Source organism: Macrosteles quadrilineatus, unplaced genomic scaffold (genome assembly GCF_028750875.1).
Source record: "Macrosteles quadrilineatus isolate MER2022 unplaced genomic scaffold, UCM_ALF_1.0 Scaffold_3__2_contigs__length_128488019, whole genome shotgun sequence".
Taxonomy (NCBI): domain Eukaryota; kingdom Metazoa; phylum Arthropoda; class Insecta; order Hemiptera; family Cicadellidae; genus Macrosteles; species Macrosteles quadrilineatus.
Genome location: NW_026542596.1, coordinates 126,881,865 through 126,902,690, shown reverse-complemented (window position 1 = coordinate 126,902,690; position 20,826 = coordinate 126,881,865). Strand labels below are relative to the sequence as shown.

Below are 20,826 nucleotides of genomic sequence, written 5' to 3'. Positions count from 1 at the left end.
AAGGCTAGCAGTGCGGAGTGTGGGCAATGTCTGTGGCAATTAGATTAATGTATCTAAAATACTAAAATGCTATGGAAAGTGATGTAAACACAGTCCATTAGCGGCCATTGGGTATTCCGTGGACATTTACACAAGATGGGAATTCAAGTTGAAAGCCTCTTATGTAGGAAATGTGGAGGAGGAGGAGGAGACAGCATTCCACGTGATATTTATGTGCCCAGCCCTACAAGGTCTGCGCATGAGATCCCTTGGCCTATCGACTGGAGATCAAAGGGAAGAACGGGTCACCATTGTCAAAAGGATCTCACGGTTCACAAAGGACCTGGGATATTTGACAAAGAATGAGGACCTGTGAATGAGGGTGCACAATGAGCTGTTCTAGCTGCGATGCAATCCCATGGTTACTTGAAACCTGACCCTCTATTAAAAAAAAAAAAAAAAAAAAAAAGGTCCACAAGTAGTAAAGTATGAGCATAGGGTGAGAACCATCTGTGGCAGTTAGATTAATGTATCTTCAATCCTAAAATGCTATGAGAAGGGAAAGAAACAGGCCCCACGACGTAGGAAGTGGTGAAGGAAGTAGTAAAGGCTGGCAGTGCAGAGTGTGGGAACTGTCTTTGGCAATTACATTAATGTATCTGCAATCCTAAAATGTTTTGGGAAGAGAGGGAAACAGGTCCACGACGTAGGAGGGGGGGGGGGTGAAGGAAGTAGTAAAGGTGAACACTGTTGAGTGTGGGAATGGATTAATGTATCTGTAATGCTAAAATGCTATGGGAAGAGACTGTAGACTGTAGGTTAAAATGATTACGAAGCACGAATCAATACATATTTCGATATATGCAATCGTTTACAATAGAAATTTACAACTGAGTTGAAAATAGCTGATTTTTACTCCATGGAGGCTAAAAACGATTTTTACTCCCCAAAGTGTAAAAATGCTACTTTAGACCCGCAACGCATGCATTAAAACGTCTGTTTTTACTGCAGTATGAGAAAAACAATATAATATGAACCCTTGATGACTCCGCTCAATTTTGTGGATGCCTCTGCGAACGCCACCTATTTTAAAAAGTCCAAAATCATCCCAAATTTGATTAGTTTGCTGTTACATTGAGACAGGTAAGTAACCCTGCAATCATGAATGAAGGATAGGTGTGAATTGGACAGTGATGCCTTTTGTATCTTTGTTACCGACTAATACCAGTTGTGATAGTGGACTACTCACTTGGTCAGCTCCTGCATGTACAGTCGGGCCTGGTCGGGTTGGCAATGCTGACACAGAGGCTGGTTCTCTTGTGCAGTTGGCAGAACTGCCTTGCATCCCAGACACGTCTGCTTCTTGGTGGTGAAGGCAGAGAGAGCTCCAACACGTGAAGTCACCACCGCCTTGGTGCGAGTGTGGTCTCCACCTAAATCAAGTGAATTAACCATCAAGATGGCTTTAAGTGGAGAGGAGTTCTCCAATCCTTCAGCACAAGAACGTTCTGTTTGCTGATCTCTCAAGCTATATTTGTTTTTGTTTTTTAAATAGGTCAAAACACTACTTAATGTCACTGATCCACCAGGTTACAACATTATCCTTAATGTTTTTAAATGTATGCTAGGAAAATGAGCAAAATAGTTGCAGAATTCTAAGCATAAAAATGTTTAATAAACTACAAGTGAAAAATAATATGGATTCTGATTAATTATTTTATAATGATTTATATGGTTAACTTTTTATAAATTATTTGTAGTAGATATTTCTTCTTTACAACATTTTTTGACTGTGATCTTTGAAGTTAATATATTAACTCTATTTATTAAATTGATGACTATGTTTATTACATGTTCTCGACAATAAATTCTATTTCATTCTATCACACAAGATGTTGGCAATTAGATGGATTTTAACCCAGATCTTCAAGGCAGAAGTCCTTGGCCCTAAGCACTGGAACAGCACACCCCTATCAGGTGATTAACATTTATCTTACATTTTCTGTTTGTGTAAAATTGGCTGAACTAGAGATTATGTACCATATGCTAGACATTTACACAAGAATAACTAGAATTGGTTCCAAAATATTTGTAAACAAATGGTTAATTCTATATTAAGGCGACTCAAGACACAGAAACATTCGTGCCCGTGTATTCCTGTTCATTGTCGGTATTTTTGCACACATCGAAGGGAAAAAATATTTGTTATTCCCAAAAAAAAAAAAAACAGTTGCTTAGAAAACAACATGTGTGTAGATGTCTACTCTCATTAATCGACGAATAGCAAGACAACTAGATCGCCGAACGTCAATTATTACGAGCTTGGCGAATGGCGCATGTCTGGAGCCACCTTTAAAGCTTAAACGAGAAACAGTGTAGGAGTGTACTCACGGAGTAATATAGATTCAGCCTTATCGCCAAGAATGGGTGAAAAGATCCTCAGTAGAGGTTTGGACAGTTGGTTCTCCAAGTAGTAGGTACAGTCTATGGGAATGTTGTTTTCTAATACATAAATTGGATCCTGAAAACACGACATGGGTTATTGAATACTGAATATACTTCTTATATTGTTTTATTTTAACAAGCTAGACACTTCAGAACATCTGACAACTATATTTAGTGACTATTACCTTTGACTATATAACTCCCACTGTGAAGAAAACACTCAATTACCCATTTTTAAGTAGTTTACGTTAATGAGATAGTTTATGTGACATAAAATATGCTACAGTTTATTACAAGTTGTTTTTCAGTTTGGCTTGGTTAAAAAGTTTGTGTATTCAACAGAAACAAATAATGGACATCAGCTCACTATGCCAGCATTTGGTTAAATATAACTTTGGCATTTTTTATACAAACACTGGTGCGAGAGGGATGGGTTCCACATATCCACAAATATTTCAAAGGGTTTTGTCCACTTTCCATTGAAAACGTTTTAAACAGCTTAATTAAAAATTCAACTGGTATAAGCACACAAAAACTCAACCTCTTGTACCCACCTCAGCCTTCTGGTAGGCCGGGGTGCCTTTGCTGGCCGCTACGATGACGTAAGGCACTCGGTCACCCAGCTTGGGGGCATTACCTGGGTCTCTCTTTCTCATCTTGTTGGCCAGCTCGACATGAGCTTGCTTGGCTGTGTAATCCTACAACACACATACATCTCAAACATGAAGCACAAGACATTTGGAGATGATTTACTTTCTTCTAAAGAAGCCTGCCCCATTGTTAGCGAATTTCCCTACAGGGAAGTAGCTATTACCGTAGGTCTCATGGTAAGACTTAGGTCCAGGACCGATTTACTTTTTCATTTTGATGTCCCCCCCAGAGGCCAAAAACATCATTCGTTCAAATTTGTATATATGTATATATATTATAACAACATTAAGTACCCTTTTAAATTCATTTTAATTAAGAAACTATAATGTTTCCAATTATTAATAAGTACCCTTTTAAATTCATTTTAATTAAGAAACTAAGTTTAATGAATTTAAAAGGGTACTTAATGTTGTAATAATGTTTGTTTGTTTGGCAGTGATAAACTCAGACACCGCTGAACCGATTGCCACGAAACTTGGTACATACGTGTAGAATGTCATGGAATAGGTTTATACACCATCAATTTCGTGATCCGTCCAATCGGCTCCGACCCAACGAGATCATCTTGAAAATTAAGAAGTTAAACGGGGCAAAGACCGCGGTATTATAAATAGTCAAAGGCAAGACAACGTCTGCCGGGTTCAGCTAGTATATATATATATTAGGGATGGGCGAGATTGGATTTTTAGTTCGAGACGAGACGAGACGGGATTTTTTATTTCTCATAAAATTTCGAGACGAGATCGAGACGGGATTTCCCTTCTCATACACAACAGGAAATGCACGTTCAAAATTTTTACCTGATTTTGTAACATTGTTAGATGACTGTTTAAATACAAAAATAATGATAATAGGCAAGAATATTTACAATCTTTTATTAAAAAACGTCAGCATAACATTTTTTTATTAATTACGCCTAACTTATTAAAAATGCCTACGATTAGGAAACATAGTGATATCAGTTAGGATAGAGTTCAACTTATCCTAAAATAAAATAAATCATAAAATAAAAGCAATATTAATTTTTATAAAATAGTTAGGTACTTATTTTGACTTTTTATAGTAACAAAACATTCCTCACACTGCTTACACTTAACAAAACTTCTCAAATGTTATTAAAGTAATATTATTAAAATAATTAAAGTAATATTTACATTTAAAGAATTAATTCAATAAGAACACCTTCGCAAAGGAAACACAACTACAACACGCTCCTGTATTGCGGGTATTGCAATAACTAACTAACTAACTTGGTAACTTTCTTCAGGCGTTTTTAATTTTTTTTTTTTTTTTTTCTCGTCTCGATAAAAATCTCGGCCAAAAAGAAATCTCATCTCGTGTAACGAGATTTAAAATTTCCCGAAAATTTCCCGAAATTTCAAGACTTGACCAACCCTAATATATATGTATGTGTCCGTGAACACGATAACTTGAGTAATTTTTATCCGATTTTGATGAAATTTGGTTTGAAGGTGTAAGGCGGGATAAACTTGAATGAATTCGCGATCCAGCATGATCGGACCATGGGAACAGGGTTTTATGGGGTAAAAATTGGTTTTTCTCACTTTTGGCCCTCAAAACACAAAATTTACCAATTTTTCTCTAAACTTTCTTAAAGAGCTTAAAAAAACAAACAATTCAGTATATCAAAGTGTTTTTGTACGGTTATTGGTTACGGAGAAAACTAAAAAAATGGTAAATTTAAAATTCCCATGTTATTCTTATGGAGAATATTGTAAAATGTTGTAGTTGACTTGTTTATGGATATCTTTTGATCAAACTTGGCAACAATATATTCATTTTATACTAAGCAATAATTATTTTACTTAAAACACATACTTTATTAGTTTCCTTGTAGCAGCAAACCTAGGTACTCGTTAAACCTAATGTTATTTAAATAGATCAATTGAAAATCAATTCAGCCAAATGGAAATTCGCTTAGACGGCAGGTTTGGTCCGGCGGGGGTATTTGTGTTAAGTTTAGCTTTCTCCTTTTAACTTCAATTAAACTACACAAAGTTAAAGACAGTAATTCTTTTCTTTTTCTAAAGAGGTTGGCAGCCTTTTTAACTTATAATTTCTTGTACACATGGGTATCCAAGGTTTGTTCATGGATTTTTTAAGGGAGGCAAAGGGGAACCTGTACAAGTAAACTGCACTGGTAAATTGTAAGTGACGGCATTGGAATGCAAACCTCCAACATTGATGCCTTGGTACAACGGCGTTGCACTACTGAGCCACTGACTCACCATGCACTGTATACAATAATTAATTATAGAATTATTTAATCATAATGTGAATTCACATTTTTCTTTTAATACTGTTCAGTGATCCTCTTTTCAACCACAGCCCATTAAACTGAACTTGGATTACCCAAGACCATAGTAAAAATTAAAATCAATTGAAAAGTTAGCTACACAACGAGAACTGTCTGCTGTAGCGAAAGTAGCTTGGTCAATGAAATTTAATAGAGTAAACTCGTGTACTGTGATAAAGGATAAATTTTAGAAAACAGTTATCGTTTTTTATTAGAAATAAATTCTTTGTATACAGTTGTAGATTTTAGATGGATATCCTTGTTACCTTGTCTTGCTTGGTGAGCTCTTTGGTGATGACCAGTTGAGAAATGTCTATACGGTTACAGAGCAAATCACTGATCACCTGTTTGGCGTACGCCACTGCGCCATCAGGGTTCCTACAACACACACTCGGTTAGAACCATTTGGCAATTGAGTATAGTGGTAGTGATACGTCAATGAATCTTGAACCAATCCACCAAATCTCAATAAATACTTTAATCTTTAGATTTAATGTATTAGATTCAAATTTTTAGTTACACCTGATATTTTCTTGTGTTACAACCATGTACTTTTGCTCAAGGCAGACAACTTAACAGAATCTAAATGGGCATATGCCAATGTTAACAGTTTCAAAATTTTAAAAAAATGTTTAATTTTTTGGTTGTGGTTTTAAGTCCTCGGGACAGGAATTTTGTAATATTTTAGTGACTGTGAGAAATTATAACAGTATTATCGTAATCGTAAGAGCTAAAACCTATCTTGCTGTGATCATTTGAGTTACAGCGGCAAATAGGATCATTGACAACAACATACAACATACAATAATATGAAAAAATAAAAAAATTTAATTTTACAGGAAAAGTTGTAGGATACATAAGGTGTACCAATGGACCAGTACCTTTCAATGAGCAGTTTCTGCAGACACATGTTGATCATGTTGGAGACGAGAGGGGAGTTGTCTCTCCTGACTGTCTCCAGACCCTTACAGTCCATCTTGTCATACGTGTCTGTGCGAGTGAAGTACAGACCTGCGTAGCGCTTCTTGTTTATCAACAGGTACGGGAAGTACACCTGAACAAATATAAAGCCAGCCTTAGCAATTATAACTTGATGAATTTTGGAATTAAATAGTTTTCTTGCGGTATTCACATTGGTATCCAGCCTGTGACAATTAAATATTGATCGACATTTTCTATACTTGACAATTAATCAAACACATTGGAAACTAGCCCCTGACTATTACATGTGCACATTGGTATCTAGCAGATGCATTAGACGTGCCAATAAATAGATTGCAAATTTGATATCTAGATATATCATTTGACAATTATATCTGGATATTGGTATCTACATCTAGCATTTACCAACATCAAACGGTAACATTTCTCACTAATCTCTCTGAGGAAATTTTATATAAGGAAACGTCATTGTTAGGTAATGTAACATTTTTTGTACATCTATAAGCCACCAGACTTTTAATGTTTCTAGGTGAGCAAATTCAAATAAAAAAATAATTCATTTTCAAAATAATATACTTAATTCCAAAATATTTGTCTGTTACCTTCTCAAACTCCAGTTTGATGGGCTTGATGAACTTGGAGGACACATACTCCGCTGCTTCTTGCCCCAACTTCATCGCTTCTTCCAACGTCTTCACGCCGAACTTTACCATCACCGAGTCTGTGTCTCCATAAATTACCTGGAAAAATTGTTTCTTTCTGTATCAAAGTTTCGGTTTTGTAAGAAATTGCTGATATTAACCTCAAAAAGAATATTATATGATTTCAACAGAACATTAATTGGGCCTTTTCCGTTAATTCACAACTACTAGTGGAATGTAGTTAGGTTAGGTTGTTAGGTTAAGTTTTTCACTACCACTTCTATTATGATCTATTGCTCTAAAAAACTAGTGGTAGTGAATTAACGGAAAAAGGTTCCATTAATTGTTGAGTAGACTTTATAAGGAGAAGAGCGGATTCGAGTGAGTGAGCTAGGAGTCGAGTTCATTTCACTTATAGTATTTTGTGCTTGAAAAATATTTCTTATTTTATTTCAATAAGGTTTTAAAAAGTGCCAATGAAATTTTGTATTGCTATAGCAGAAAAAAAAAAAACATAACTTAGATCATTTATTAACTAGTGAAGTGGTCATTATTAGGGCATACACAGGGGATTAAATTTTTTCTTGTGGTTTTATGATCCGATAGATAACAGGTCTAATTTTATTCTGGCTAAATGTTCAATTCTTCGGATATTTCCCTGAAATTTTAGTATTTAAGACGGAAAATAGCCTTAAAAATAGCAAATTTCAAGCAATGAATTATTAAAGTGTTCTATAACATACAAAAATATTTATAAATAAACATTTCTAAATAAATTTAAAATTGTAGAACACTGATTACTTACAACTGCATCATGTTCGTATCCATTCTTGACGCAATACTTGTGTTCCACTTCCTGCTTTGTTTGCTCTATCATTGTACGTCCATACGCCGTTACACTCTGGGAAAGTAAATGGTAGTTCAGAATAGGCAACAAAACTGACTAATAAAATAATTTTAACACTTTAAATAATATTCTCACAGAATATTCTATTAATAAACTTATTGATGAACTGGCTCGAAAGGAAATGGGCAGCTTATTCGTGGATTGTTTGGTTAAGGATTAAAATTTTGTTCAAAAAGAATAAAAGTTTTTGATTTTGTTGTTCCTTATTGTTATTAAAAACAAATTTAAGAAAACTTTCAATCAATCTACAAACTTTGTTTATTTTTTCTTCATAATTTTAGGACCAGAAGATGCAACCTGGAGAAATCAGGCCTACTTTTGAAATCAGGCAATTATATAAAGACCCAGATGTAGCTAATTAAATGAAATAATCTTACAGCTATTATGCAGAGCTGACTCACCCCAGATATCTCCAAACAAGGAAGTTTGCCTACTTGTGCGCCAGTGAAGCCATACACAGAGTTGGCGCTTATTTTGAGCGCCAGTTGACGTCCATCCAACACTTTCTTCTTAAACTCATCTGTCTCGTTTTTCAAATCAGTCTTTGCTTTCTTTCTGGCGCTGAGTAGGTTTTCCAAAATCTCTGGAAGTAGTCCTTTTCTCACTGAACTCTTCACAAAGAGATTGTTTGATGGTGTTTTGGAATACTGGTCAGGTGTCAAACTGTAAACGTCATAGATTAAATTTTAAAACTCTGTGAGTAAAAAAACCTTTTCTCCCTTAAAAGTTTTCTATTGAAAATTAAAATAATTATATCACATTCATCACTTTGTTTTTGTTACTGGACGAGACACTTTTCATTTTGTATTAATTTTATATTAAAAATTTAACATAATTGAGAACTTCCAAGAACTGATTACGAATAAAGTGATTGTGGGGGGGGGGGGGATTGTGAGCTACACACATCTTTAAAAAAATTGCTATTTTTCAAAAATCAAACACTACAGATGCCATTCATTGTTGATTTTTTTTATTTTTAAACTGACTACGAAATGGGAATGGAATGTCCAGTTCTATTCACAGAGACAGATGAAGCACTATTGAGTAACCCACTTGTACTTGTCCTTGCTGTTGCTCTGCAGCAGAGTGGTGTAGCAGAGGTTGTGAGCCATCATGATACTCGGGTACAGAGAGCTGAAATCCAGCGTAGCCACTGGCTCGGCATAGTAGCCCTTCTTGGGCTCGATCACAGTGGCCCCTTCAAACTGTTCCTCCTGAACACCTCCTTGGTAAGCTGGCATCACGTAACCCTTCTCCTTAGACTGTGGAAGAGAATTCCTCGGTAATTATAAACAATAAGTAAAACAAATATAGCAAACGATATGTACTACTAGAAGTAATGCTCTTGATCATGTAGTGCAGTAAAAATAAGCAAACCTGGGTACCTGTTAAACCTAATTTGTATTTATATACATTTAATAAAACATCCGGAATCAGGCAAATTGAAATTTGCTGAGTCTGCAGGTTAGCTGTGGCGGAGTTGTTTTACTCATGAAATTAAGTTAAATTTGAAGATTTTATACTATCACACTATTTAACTAAATGGGATGAATGGTCGTAAACATTAAAAGTAAACGTTCCATGGGATTCGCCTTTTTTTTATAAATAAAAAAACTAATTATACTTAATCACAAATAAATAAAAAACCGTTAGGCTTAGAGAAAAATGGTAAATACAAAAAATGTGTATTTTTAGATGGACTACATTTTGTGTATTTAGAGTTTTCCTGTATCTCTAATAATAAAGTCACTATAGCCAAAAATACAGAAATATGCCGCCATTTTCCAATATGGCAGCCGTAGCACAGCTTCAATTTTAGGGGACTTTTAATAAGGGAGGTACACCCAACATCTGTACCAAATTCCTCGCTTGTGCTAATTTTTTTGGGGTCAAAACATATTTATATTGTACTAATGATTATTAATCACAATATTGTAGTCCTTAGGGTGGGGAGCAAGCTGGTCTAGTGTGGGACTTCGGTCCCTAGGTTCTAATCCCACCACTGGATTTTATCTAAGTGATAATTACCCCCTAGGTATATCCAAAGTAATAAGAAGTCAGTTCTAAGACACAGCCTAGGATTATATAAATTATTTAAGATGGGGATGCCACTACGCTTATTTTAACCCAAATATGAGTGTAAAGAGGGTACATAAAAACTGTAGTTTTGCTTAGGTAACACCTTGACTTGGTAAAAAAGTTTGTGTATTCGACAGAATTTAGTGATTTAGATCAGCACAATCTGTCAATGGGGCATCAACTACGACGATTTTAATAACAAATCTGTCTACAAATTTAACACTAAGATGGAATGTCTAGTAGAACTGAGTCATTGGCATGGTGTGCTGACATTTCTGCCTCGTAGCAAACAAAAGCAGTCTGTCTCGTGGTCCCATCTTCAGACAGTAACAGAGCAACAAAGAACTTCTACGCATTAGTACCACTACCAGTACTATTCCTCAGAGCTGTAATGTTTAGAGATTCCATTGTGCTTCCTGTTACAAATGCACCAGTTGTAATAGCTCTGTTAAACTGGTGATGGATTTGAGATTTATTTAAAACGCAGTTTAGACAATTAGAGAATAATATCTAATATCCATAACACAGAATAGGTCCTACCTTCCGCAGCAGCTGAGAGACCACTTTGATCTGCTGCCCTCTGGTGAGCAGACTAGTGAGAGAGACTCCGGTCACACGCGACATCTCCATGTAGTTGATGATACACATGAGCTTGTCCAGCAGTCGCAGAGGAAGGTAGGCGTCCTTGAGACAGTACACGGCCAGTCTGTGGACCAAACAAACATACAACTGTTACTGTACAACTACTTCCAGACCACCATTAGGCCTGAAGAAAACTCTCTCAACTCATACTTTCCTTAGTTGAAAATGCTGTCAGTGACAGTGATATATTCTTCTGATGTTTTGTGTACAGTGTAAAATTGTGAATTTATTGTATTAGTTTGGATTCATTCCCATTAGAGATAAGCCTGATATCATCATAAAATAATAAAAGCCATTGTACTCTAAGCAACACCCTTAACCTCAAACATACATAAAGGTGGTGTTATATTGATAGGTGCAATGTAGCATTTGATTTTTACTTGTATGTTGCAAGTAGACTCATGTGTTTTATGTCCAGTTGCAATTGAGTGCGCTGATATCAACTATATGTCTGTTTTCATATTTCAGAATAAATCTTACAGCAAGTGATTTATCTGTCATTATAATAGCGGAGAACAAGCAGTGGTTTATAGGGTGATTTATTTTTTGTCCTACTTGGTGAAAGAAAAAGAAAAATTGATGGCTATATAAAGAGTAAGAATCATGTTGGCCTGGACTGCTGTGGGTTAGGCTAGCACCACCGTATTGGCATCAGAAGGATTTTACATTCAGTACGGTATGCAACTAGTATTTGCTACTAGTGCACTAATAGCTCTTATACTTTTGACAGTGTAGTTTCAAAATGAGGAATGTGAATGAAAATCCCGCCAGTTAGTGATGCAATCAGGGGTTTCTTTTCAAATTTTTAATTAATTGAAATATATTATTAGATTTGTGACATGTAGCCTATGGCAAAGGAATAATGAAAGAATGATGAGTGTGATTGATATTAAATAAATGGCTGCACCAACTTTCATGATTCTAGTGGTAGATCTTGCAACTGATAAATTGGGGATGAAAATTACTCCAAAAATCTGTATACAGAATGAAATCCCAAACTTCAAAGAGCTTAGTTCACAATGTTGCCGCAGATAACCTTGAATACCACAAACGTCATGGCCAAGTAATATTAATCCTGGAACAATTACAATTTAAGTAGGGATGGACGGGTCCCGAAATTTCAGGAATTTTTCGGGAAAAAATATTCCCGACTATCAGGACGGGATTACATTTGACTCGGGAATTTTTCGGGACGGGATTTGGTCCGATCGTCGATTGCGCCGTGACCACGAGTCATGACGACGATCGCGCCGTGACCGCGGAGTCATGCTGACGATCGAGCCGTTATCGCGAGTCATACCGACGATCGCGCCGTGACCGCGAGTCATACCGACGATAACCCCGTGACCGCGGAGTCATACCGACGATCGCGCCATGACCGCGAGTCAGGACGACGATCGCGCCGTGACCGTGATTCATACAGACAATCACCCCGTGACCCGCGAGTCACAAGTTACTATAGGTACCTGTAAATTGATACCCATTTTTTTATTTTTATAGATCAGTGCCACAAATGGTAAAAATTGATTTCGTATGTCTTTTTTTGTAACTGCAATACAGTACTTTCTTTTTATGCACAGAAAAAAATCCCGTCCCATCCCGAAAATCGGGAAGGAAATAAAAATCCCGTCCCGAACTAAAAATTCAATCCCGTCCATCCCTAAATTTAAGAAAACTTCCTAATACAATGAATTTTCATATTTTACAAATTTACCTTCTACGGGTCTGAGGGGTTCCGTTCTGCAAGTCGGAAATGATGTTGTGGTGAACATCTTCCTTCTGCTCCTGTAGGAAGTGGTAACTGACAGCGTTGAGAGTATATGACCGGAGTTTGTAGTCCCTCAGCAAACACTGGAATCAAATCAAATCATAAACTGTTTAATACAAACATTATTTGGAATAGAACATACATACATGACTTACTAATAAAAATCCGGCACAGGATTCTCCTTTGCGCGACTCAAGAATGCATTAACGTATTCATGTTTCAAAACGTAAAAAATAGACTAGCATTAATCTTCTAAGTTCGTAATTGGGAAAACGTGTTGAGAGAGTTAGTGTGAGAAAGTCGCATTTTCACATACGAGTAACAATAGAAACCCTATTATTGGCCTTTGGATTGTTACAAATTAAGGTACTTTGGTATTATCCGGAGGCCACCCTTATACAGCGCGCTGCGGTGGTTACATGAGTATTATCATTGAGTATAAACCTAACCCTGGAGTCTCCACTCAATGGGGCATAGCATTACCCGTGCAGCGCCAGGCTGAGCAGCGTCAGCGGCCCGAACTACGCGACCTTCGGTAATGCAGTACATCAAGTTGCTAGTGCGCTCTACCGGTAACCATGCAAGACGCAACAATGACGCAACTCATCCCGCTGCTGCGAGCTCGCTGTCGGCTTTGCTAATAATTCAAGCGTGCTCCTTGCGAAACCAACATGGTTTAAAAAATTACTTCTATATATGATGGCATTGAGTATAAACCTAACATGATGGTAAACATTTTATTCTGAACTACTCGTATAGAGTAATTTATTTTATAATGCGTAAGATTTTTACACTTTACATGAATGTACCTATGTTGTAAGATTGGACATTACAAATTCATTTCATACAAATTCATGTGTCATTTCAAATTCGAATATCTGTATTCTGCTTAGAAACAAATTCAGATAGTTACAATATCCTAACTTTACTCTTTTACCCTTTTACTATAATCGACGACAATGTATTAATTTAATGAAAATATTTATTGTCAATGTCATGTAAAATAGAATCAACAAACGTAGGCATAATGAAAAAATACCCCTCAATAATAACTAACCAACAGTGTATTTAATCCATGTCGTAAATTTGCCTTTATACTGTTCATACACATGTATGTATTTTTAAACTACTAATTTAAAATGTGTATGGACCAATGACATTTTTCCAACATGTACTTTTTGTTACCGTGCTACTTTTTGAAACACACTTAATACTTAAACTACACTTTCTCCAAACGTCACAGGTCGCAGGCAGTGTGGTACTACTTGACAACTTAACACACCCTCTTGGATGGTTTTTGTGTCATAAAATGGTTTTTCTGCCTATGGGTGCGCCTTTTATAACCCTAAGCCCTCCCTCCGAACTAGGAACTAGTCAACTAGTCAGTATTTTGAGAAGTGGCATTGAGAACAGTCGTTGTCTTTCATCAGTGTATACGTTAACTGTGATATAGGTGAACGTTATTATTTATTTATTAGCTCTTTAAGTTAGTTCCCGTTATTAGTGACTTCCTGAGTAGTACTATTTGTTATCGAAAATGAAATTTTTATAACGGTCTGTAAGATTTTCTACAATGACGTCGCAAAAAAAACAGGGTGATAAGTGTTTTTTTTCTAGATGCAATGCTACTAAAAGAGACAACCCAGACCGAGTATTTTTTTAGTTTCCAGTAGGAAATCCGGAAGTGTGCAGTCAATGGATTTTAAACTGCGGAAATGAGAGTTTGTCTGAGTTACCGGAATCTCTGTTAAGACGCCGAACAGTGTGCGATCGTCACTTCGAACGTTCGTGTTTCACTAGTGACATGAGAACACGCCTGGAAAAACACGCGATTCCGACGTTAAGTGGCGATGGGAATACCAGCGATGTCTCAGCACCCGTGTCGTCCACACCGACACCAGCAGCAGCCCTCCAAGACACAATGGACATATCGACGACGTCGTCTCCACCTCCACCAGAAACTTCAACAACAGGTAGGCAGGCATATATGAATATGTAATTTTATAGTTAGTTGGGGAAGCCTCTGATAAATAGTTAACATTGTTATGCTCCTTACCCGGCGAAAATGAATCGTAACGTATGATTAGAAAGTTATACAGTGAAACCTCAACAAGACCTCCGAAACAAGTCGCCATTGACAAGTGTCATTTTCAAAGCTTCTAATATTTATTTGACCCCTAATCACATGTTACTGCAAACCTCGATAGTAAGATTTATTTAACAATCCGTATGAGAGTCTTGTTATTGAGTTTTTACTGTAATACTATAACATACTTTGCTGAAATGCCGAAGTGGGTTTATACATAGGTACCTGTATAATGTATCCACTACAGTAGGCCACTAGAGTAGAGTTATAATTACACTAGTATACCTGTTGCTCGAAATCGAGCAATTGCAAAGAAGTACAGGAGTTATTTATAAACAAATAACTTGTTTAAAAACTAATAACAGTAATAATTTCCGATTATTTTAAAAGAGTCAATTAAAAGATTATTAACTAATGGAAATACTCACAATTTACACAACAGTCCTATTCCAGTTTGAAGGGTAAATTTATAACAATCAAACTGCCCATGGATGGGAAAAGGTAAGCTTACAATTTAAGTATCACTAAAACTGCCATATCTCAGTTAATACTCGTCCGATCTTAAAGATTAAGGTGTCGATCGATTTGTAATAAAATTGCCTTAAACAAGTTATTCTTGTAAAATTTTTGTAAAATCAACGGTTTTCGAGTAATTTAAGAAACAAAATTTTAAACAGCCGCCATTTTGTTTTATGAATTTGAAAAATCGTCATAATTCTTTTTGTAGCTTTGTATAGTTGTCATAAATGTTCGTGCAAAGTTTCAACTTCGTATGTTCAACCAATCTTCAGAAAAAAATTAATAAGTGAAAAAAACAAAATGGCGGCTAACTGAGTTAATAAGGACTTCCGGACAATTTAAATATGATATTTAGATATGTTTCTTACCCAGGAACAATGCCCTAAAATATTGGTAGAGAGTTCCGGGACACCCTGTATATTGGTTGGCATGCTATATAATACTGCAAAATATTTTGGTTTATCCTTGTCGCCGAAACGTAAGTTCTTCGCTAAATAGAAACCTTTTGTATTAACGAAACCTTTTTAATTTTCCTAAAACTAATGTGTAATTTTAATAAAATATGAATTAAAACCAAACGAAACAACTGAGAGGAGGAGGAGACTGTTTGTCAAGTCATAAAGTTTTGCGAACTCAACAATGTTACAAAAGACAAAACCCGCGCCCAAATCAGGGGCTACAAAATTCCAAGGACAGGCGAGGGAGGGCCCGTCATTTCGCAGAAGGACGAGTTATATGACTCTGCTAAAAGCCGAATAGTGGCCCTAAAATAATTGAATGAACGTTAGACTCTATGTGTTGACACGAGGAAACTAGCTAAACATACTGGACTAACTTATTATGAGTATGCGTAAAAACTCCCTAAGCCTATCTATATTGAAAAAAAGTAACTAAACATTACAAAGAGCCATATGATGTTAGTCTGTTATGAAACAGTTTACTGATTCGTTCAACACTATAGTTCTAAATAGGTCTATTAGTATATTTTAATATGCAACCTAAATACGCAAATATAAAATAGTTTCTTTAACGTTTACCTATTAATAATGTAAATGTAAACAAAGACTCTTTGCGTAGTAAGTGTATACAGTAAACCATTTAATATATAACCTAAATACAGTATAAAGTAAAACACTCTAGAATTATGATTAAAAACTATGTTTAAACAATTTCTTTGAACGAGCAAACTGTAAGGTTAACGTTTATCCAAATCAGATATAAAACATACAGATATCACTTATAAAATTAAGTATTGTCTGTGGAATACACGGACTAATGAAATTAATGAAATATTATATGCTGTAGATTTGCTGCCAAGGGTGTATATCAAATTCTATTTTTTTATTGTGTATTTTCAGGACCTGTGGCTGGGACGTCATCAAGTGGCCAAGAACTACCCCTGCTATCTACAACTTCTCACACATCTCTTCATTACACCGGTCCTTCTTGTTCCTCCACTCCCTATGCTAGTTACTCTGTTCAACATACGCGGACATCTGAACAAAGTAAACCAATGGATCAGTCGCCTAAGTACGTTAAATACGTTGGAAGAGCAATAACCAAAAGGAAATTAATGATGGGCGAAGATACCCCGAGAAAGGTAAAACTACGTAAGCGTCTTACCAAAGTAAAAACAACCCTTCGTCAACGATCTGCGCAGCTCAAACGGATTAAATCCAGACATACGACCATAAGTAAGCATACTGTTTACAAGGCTGCATGTAAGGAGATTAAAAGTAATGCATTTAAAACACTTTTGAAGATGCAAATGATGCACACGAAACGAAGCAACTGGTCAGATGATGAAAAACAATTGGCCATGGAAATGTTTTACAGATCGCCGACCTTATATAACAACATGCGTGACCAAAAAAACTTCAACTTGCCTTCACGCTCAACCATTTCAAGGTGGCTTAATGTAATGGAATTGAAACCAGGGATTAGTGAAGAACTACTTAACTTATTGAAGATAAAAGTTAATAACATGTCTTCTCTGGAAAAACAAGTCACATTGATGTTCGACGAAATGGCAATAAAAAAAAATTTACAGTTTAATGAAAAAAGAGATGTGATCGAAGGTTTTGAAGACTTGGGTGCCTATGGAAGGACGCCAAGAGTAGGAGACCACGTTTTAATGTTTTTAATCAGGGGCCTGGCGTATAAATGGAAGATGCCAGTAGCCTATTTCGTCACTAGCCGTACAATGTCAGGAGACATGATTGCCACTGTGTTGAAAGACTGCATAACGTCACTGAGCAACATTGGTCTCAACATACGAACAGTTACTTGTGATCAGGGGACCAACAACCAAAAGGCTGCAGCAATTCTAAAGGTTACCGAATCATCACCATATTTCACCGTACAGGAAAAGAAAATTTTTTTTATTTTTGATGCTCCACACTTGTTCAAGTCGATAAGAAATGCTCTTCTGAAAACAAACATCCAACATGGTGATGGAGTTTGGGCCAAATGGAACCACTTTGTGACATTATACAACTTAGACAGCAAATCAGATAAAGCCAGATCATTATGTAAAATTACTGAAAAACATGTCGCGCCAAACGCTTTTGACAGAATGAAAGTGAAATTGGCGACACAGGTATTCAGCCATTCTGTCACTGCCGCCATGCAAACCGCTGTGGGCACTGGCCAGCTACCAGCTGATGCAGTTAACACGGCAACCTTCATCGGAAGACTTAACGACATTTTTGATTGCTTGAATAGCAAAGTTCAGTTTGACGCTAATCCACTGAAATGTGCAATCTCTTCTACCGACGCTGGCCTTCGTGTAGGAGAAACATTGAAAAATGCATTACCATGGATTAAGACCTGGCAGTGCGATAAAAAAACAAGCAGATCACTCAGCCGACCTCCTTGTTTTTCAGGGTTGTACCAAACAGTTTCGTCAGTCCTTCAACTTTGGAATGACATCAAGGAAGAGGACACCAAGTATCTCCTGACGAATCGTTTGACACAAGACGCCTTGGAAAATGAGTTTGGAATTGCAAGGCAAAGGTGTGGTTATGAAAAAAACCCATCTGCCATGCAGTTCCGTCAAAATCTGCGTCACAGAATCCAAGTGACACTAATGAAACCACCGGAGTCTGCTAATTGTGAAATAGACGATGACGTCATCCTCACTGCGTCCGATCTGGATAAAATCAGCGACACCGAAGATGAAGAAGGAGATGGTGATGGTGATGGCGAAGACCAAGTGAGAAACGTCGACGTGTCTATGTCAACTACAGAAGGAAGTGGAAATGAAGACATGGAAGTTGACGACCCAGACGACATAGTCCAATCTGACGACTCGGATATTGACCTTGACGCCGAACATATACAGCCACCTCAAATTGCCCCAGATCAACAACCAACGCTGGAAAGCTGTTCTGTTCAGTAAGTAAATATCAGCTCAAGTACGCCTTTAAATTTCTCACTTTATTAGGTAACTGACGTAAAGTAATGTCATAAACACTCAATTCATAACAAATTTTCACAACTAAATAATTATTTTTTATGGAATTTTTAAACTCTAACAGTTTTTTCACTAAAATTAAACAATGCAATTATTATAAAATCAGTAAATTCCACATATCACCATAGTTTGCTTCCTACTGGTATATACAGTTCACAGGCATTTTAAATACGGTAAAAGAGCAAGAGTTGAAAATACTTTTTTTCTCGTTTAGTTAACTATATTGTTCGTCATATTGCGCAATTGCTTAAGCAAACTAAGTTATAAAACGGCAACACTTTTAAGATAAAGATAACCTCTCAAAATGCTTAATGCTGTTAGTATAGGATTCAGACAAACTACGTCATTTGTTTATGTTTATGATCCATACCGGCCTTTCTAATATTCGTGGTGTAGGCCTACTTTATAATATCGGCATGTCGAACTGTTAACAAGAATGCAACAATAAGCTAAAACCGATTAAAACCAGCGAAACATACTTTAGATACGTGCGATTGCTTATTATCGAAGCTTACACCAACTGTGTTTACAACAACTGATTTTAACTATCTAGGGACTTAAAATGGTATTTACTCCCTAGGGAGTAAATGAGCTACTTAAGACTAGCATGAAAAAGTTGAATATAGGTTTGAAGGGAATACCCCTAAAAACGGTTCTATAAAACAAAAACAAATCAAAATCAAATGTCTTGTGTTACAATTTCAATGTATTTCAGGTATGTTGCTGGATATTTGGCGAAGATTTGCTTGAAGAAATTCTCATGTGAAGAATGCAGCCGAGAGCTTACAACAGGTGCCCAGCTCAGTGACGAAAATGAGCTGCTGATTCTTCACAGGAGTTATTCCACAAAAGATGGAACGAGCCATCTGACTGCTCCATCCAAGGAAATGGCATCCGTAACAGACGTCATGCTTTTTTCTTTTAAAGAAAACTTTCAAAAAATGAAGCATATAGTAGGGGTCAAGTCATCCTTGATGTCTTCAATCAAAAAGGACATTATGAAGAAACATAGAGAATGGCTAAAACTAGAGTCTACTTGCAGGGAGCATCGCGACTTCGTAGTCAACTTCCTTGTGCGTTTGAAAATTATAAAAACTGTGCTGTGGACGTCCCGTAGCTTAAGAATGGCCCGCTACGGAAAATCTACTACAAAATCAGTACCACATCAACGTAAACTAAAAAATTTGCAACACTTGTAAACTTTGTTCAAGAGCTTCTTGTCATACACGCATATCTCAAAACTACTTAACCATAGATCAATGAATGAAGGCCAATAACTATTTTGTATTATTTATTACTTGAGTATCTTTTGCACATTGGTGCATCTTGTAAACTAGTTTTAATTCACGACATTCGTTTATTTAATCATTCAGCTGGTTTCATTATTTTTTAAATATCGCGATTATTCTATGGTGTAAATTATATAGTATTTTTCCCATGACATATGTTTAGTAAGCTGTTTCGTTTTCCTTATTTAGTTTACTGTATACCTTTTAAACTCTAGCATTTTAACATTACATACGTTTCGTAAGCAGGTTCGTTGCGTTTTAATATCGTGGTTATTGTATAGTGTAATTTGTTTTATTAAGTTCATGAAAAACGTTTAGTGAGTCTTTTCGTGTATTGTTTAATATCGTGATTATCCTATGGTGTAAATTTTAGTATTTTGTGCATAACTTGTGCTTAGTTAGCTGTTTGTATTTTTTTTTGTTTTTTTTGTTACTGTTTCCCTAGTAAACTGTAAGTTGTTGTATATATATATATACACGTTTCGTTATTAGCCTTTTTTTTAGATTCGGTATCACGGTTGATCTATTGTGTAAATTGTAGTATTTTTACAAGATATACGTTTAGTTAGCAAATTCGTTGTTTTGCTATATTTTTTCGTTTACTGTATGACTTGTAAATTCTTTGTAGAATCATTGTAGTTTTTGGTCCATGACGTACGTTTAGTAAGCGGATTTGTTTCTTTTTTGGTATTTCGTTTACTGTATAAGTTACCTTGTAAACTGTATTTTTTGTACAATACGTATTTCTTTGGTTACCCGTTGTTCTTTAAATACGTATTAAAGATTATTCAGGAGTGTATTTTTTTTTCAATGGCATACGTAGACTTACCGGTTTGATTTATATTGTCTTTTTTTACATTACTATTTCCATATGATTAGTCAGCTGTTCGTTTTTGTGCATTACCATTTCCATATGTTTAGTCTGCTGTTCCGTTGTTTTTTTAAAGCGATTATTCTAGGCCTACTAGTAGGGTGTAAACTATAGTATTTTGTTCATGTAATACTTTGAGTTAGATATTTGATTTTTTCATTGCTTTTTGCTAGGTTAAAAACGTCGTATTTGTTGATGAATTTGTTTGTTTAGCC

General features: G+C 36.0%; 1 protein-coding gene across 2 annotated transcripts in view; it reads right to left on the bottom strand.

Moving 5' to 3' along the window:
* Window positions 1-20,826, bottom strand: part of LOC128991159 (DNA polymerase delta catalytic subunit-like) — a 41,184-nt gene that overhangs the window by 4,037 nt on the left and 16,321 nt on the right. For both annotated transcript variants that reach the window (XM_054413931.1, XM_054413934.1), the window contains 11 exons: window positions 12,318-12,454; window positions 10,502-10,667; window positions 8,936-9,144; window positions 8,284-8,545; window positions 7,781-7,876; window positions 6,937-7,074; window positions 6,274-6,446; window positions 5,659-5,770; window positions 2,979-3,122; window positions 2,371-2,500; window positions 1,229-1,412 (listed from right to left, as the gene is read on the bottom strand). In XM_054413931.1, the coding sequence (XP_054269906.1) occupies window positions 1,229-1,412; window positions 2,371-2,500; window positions 2,979-3,122; window positions 5,659-5,770; window positions 6,274-6,446; window positions 6,937-7,074; window positions 7,781-7,876; window positions 8,284-8,545; window positions 8,936-9,144; window positions 10,502-10,667; window positions 12,318-12,454 (1,751 nt within the window). The remainder of the gene's footprint in view (window positions 1-1,228; window positions 1,413-2,370; window positions 2,501-2,978; window positions 3,123-5,658; window positions 5,771-6,273; window positions 6,447-6,936; window positions 7,075-7,780; window positions 7,877-8,283; window positions 8,546-8,935; window positions 9,145-10,501; window positions 10,668-12,317; window positions 12,455-20,826) is intronic.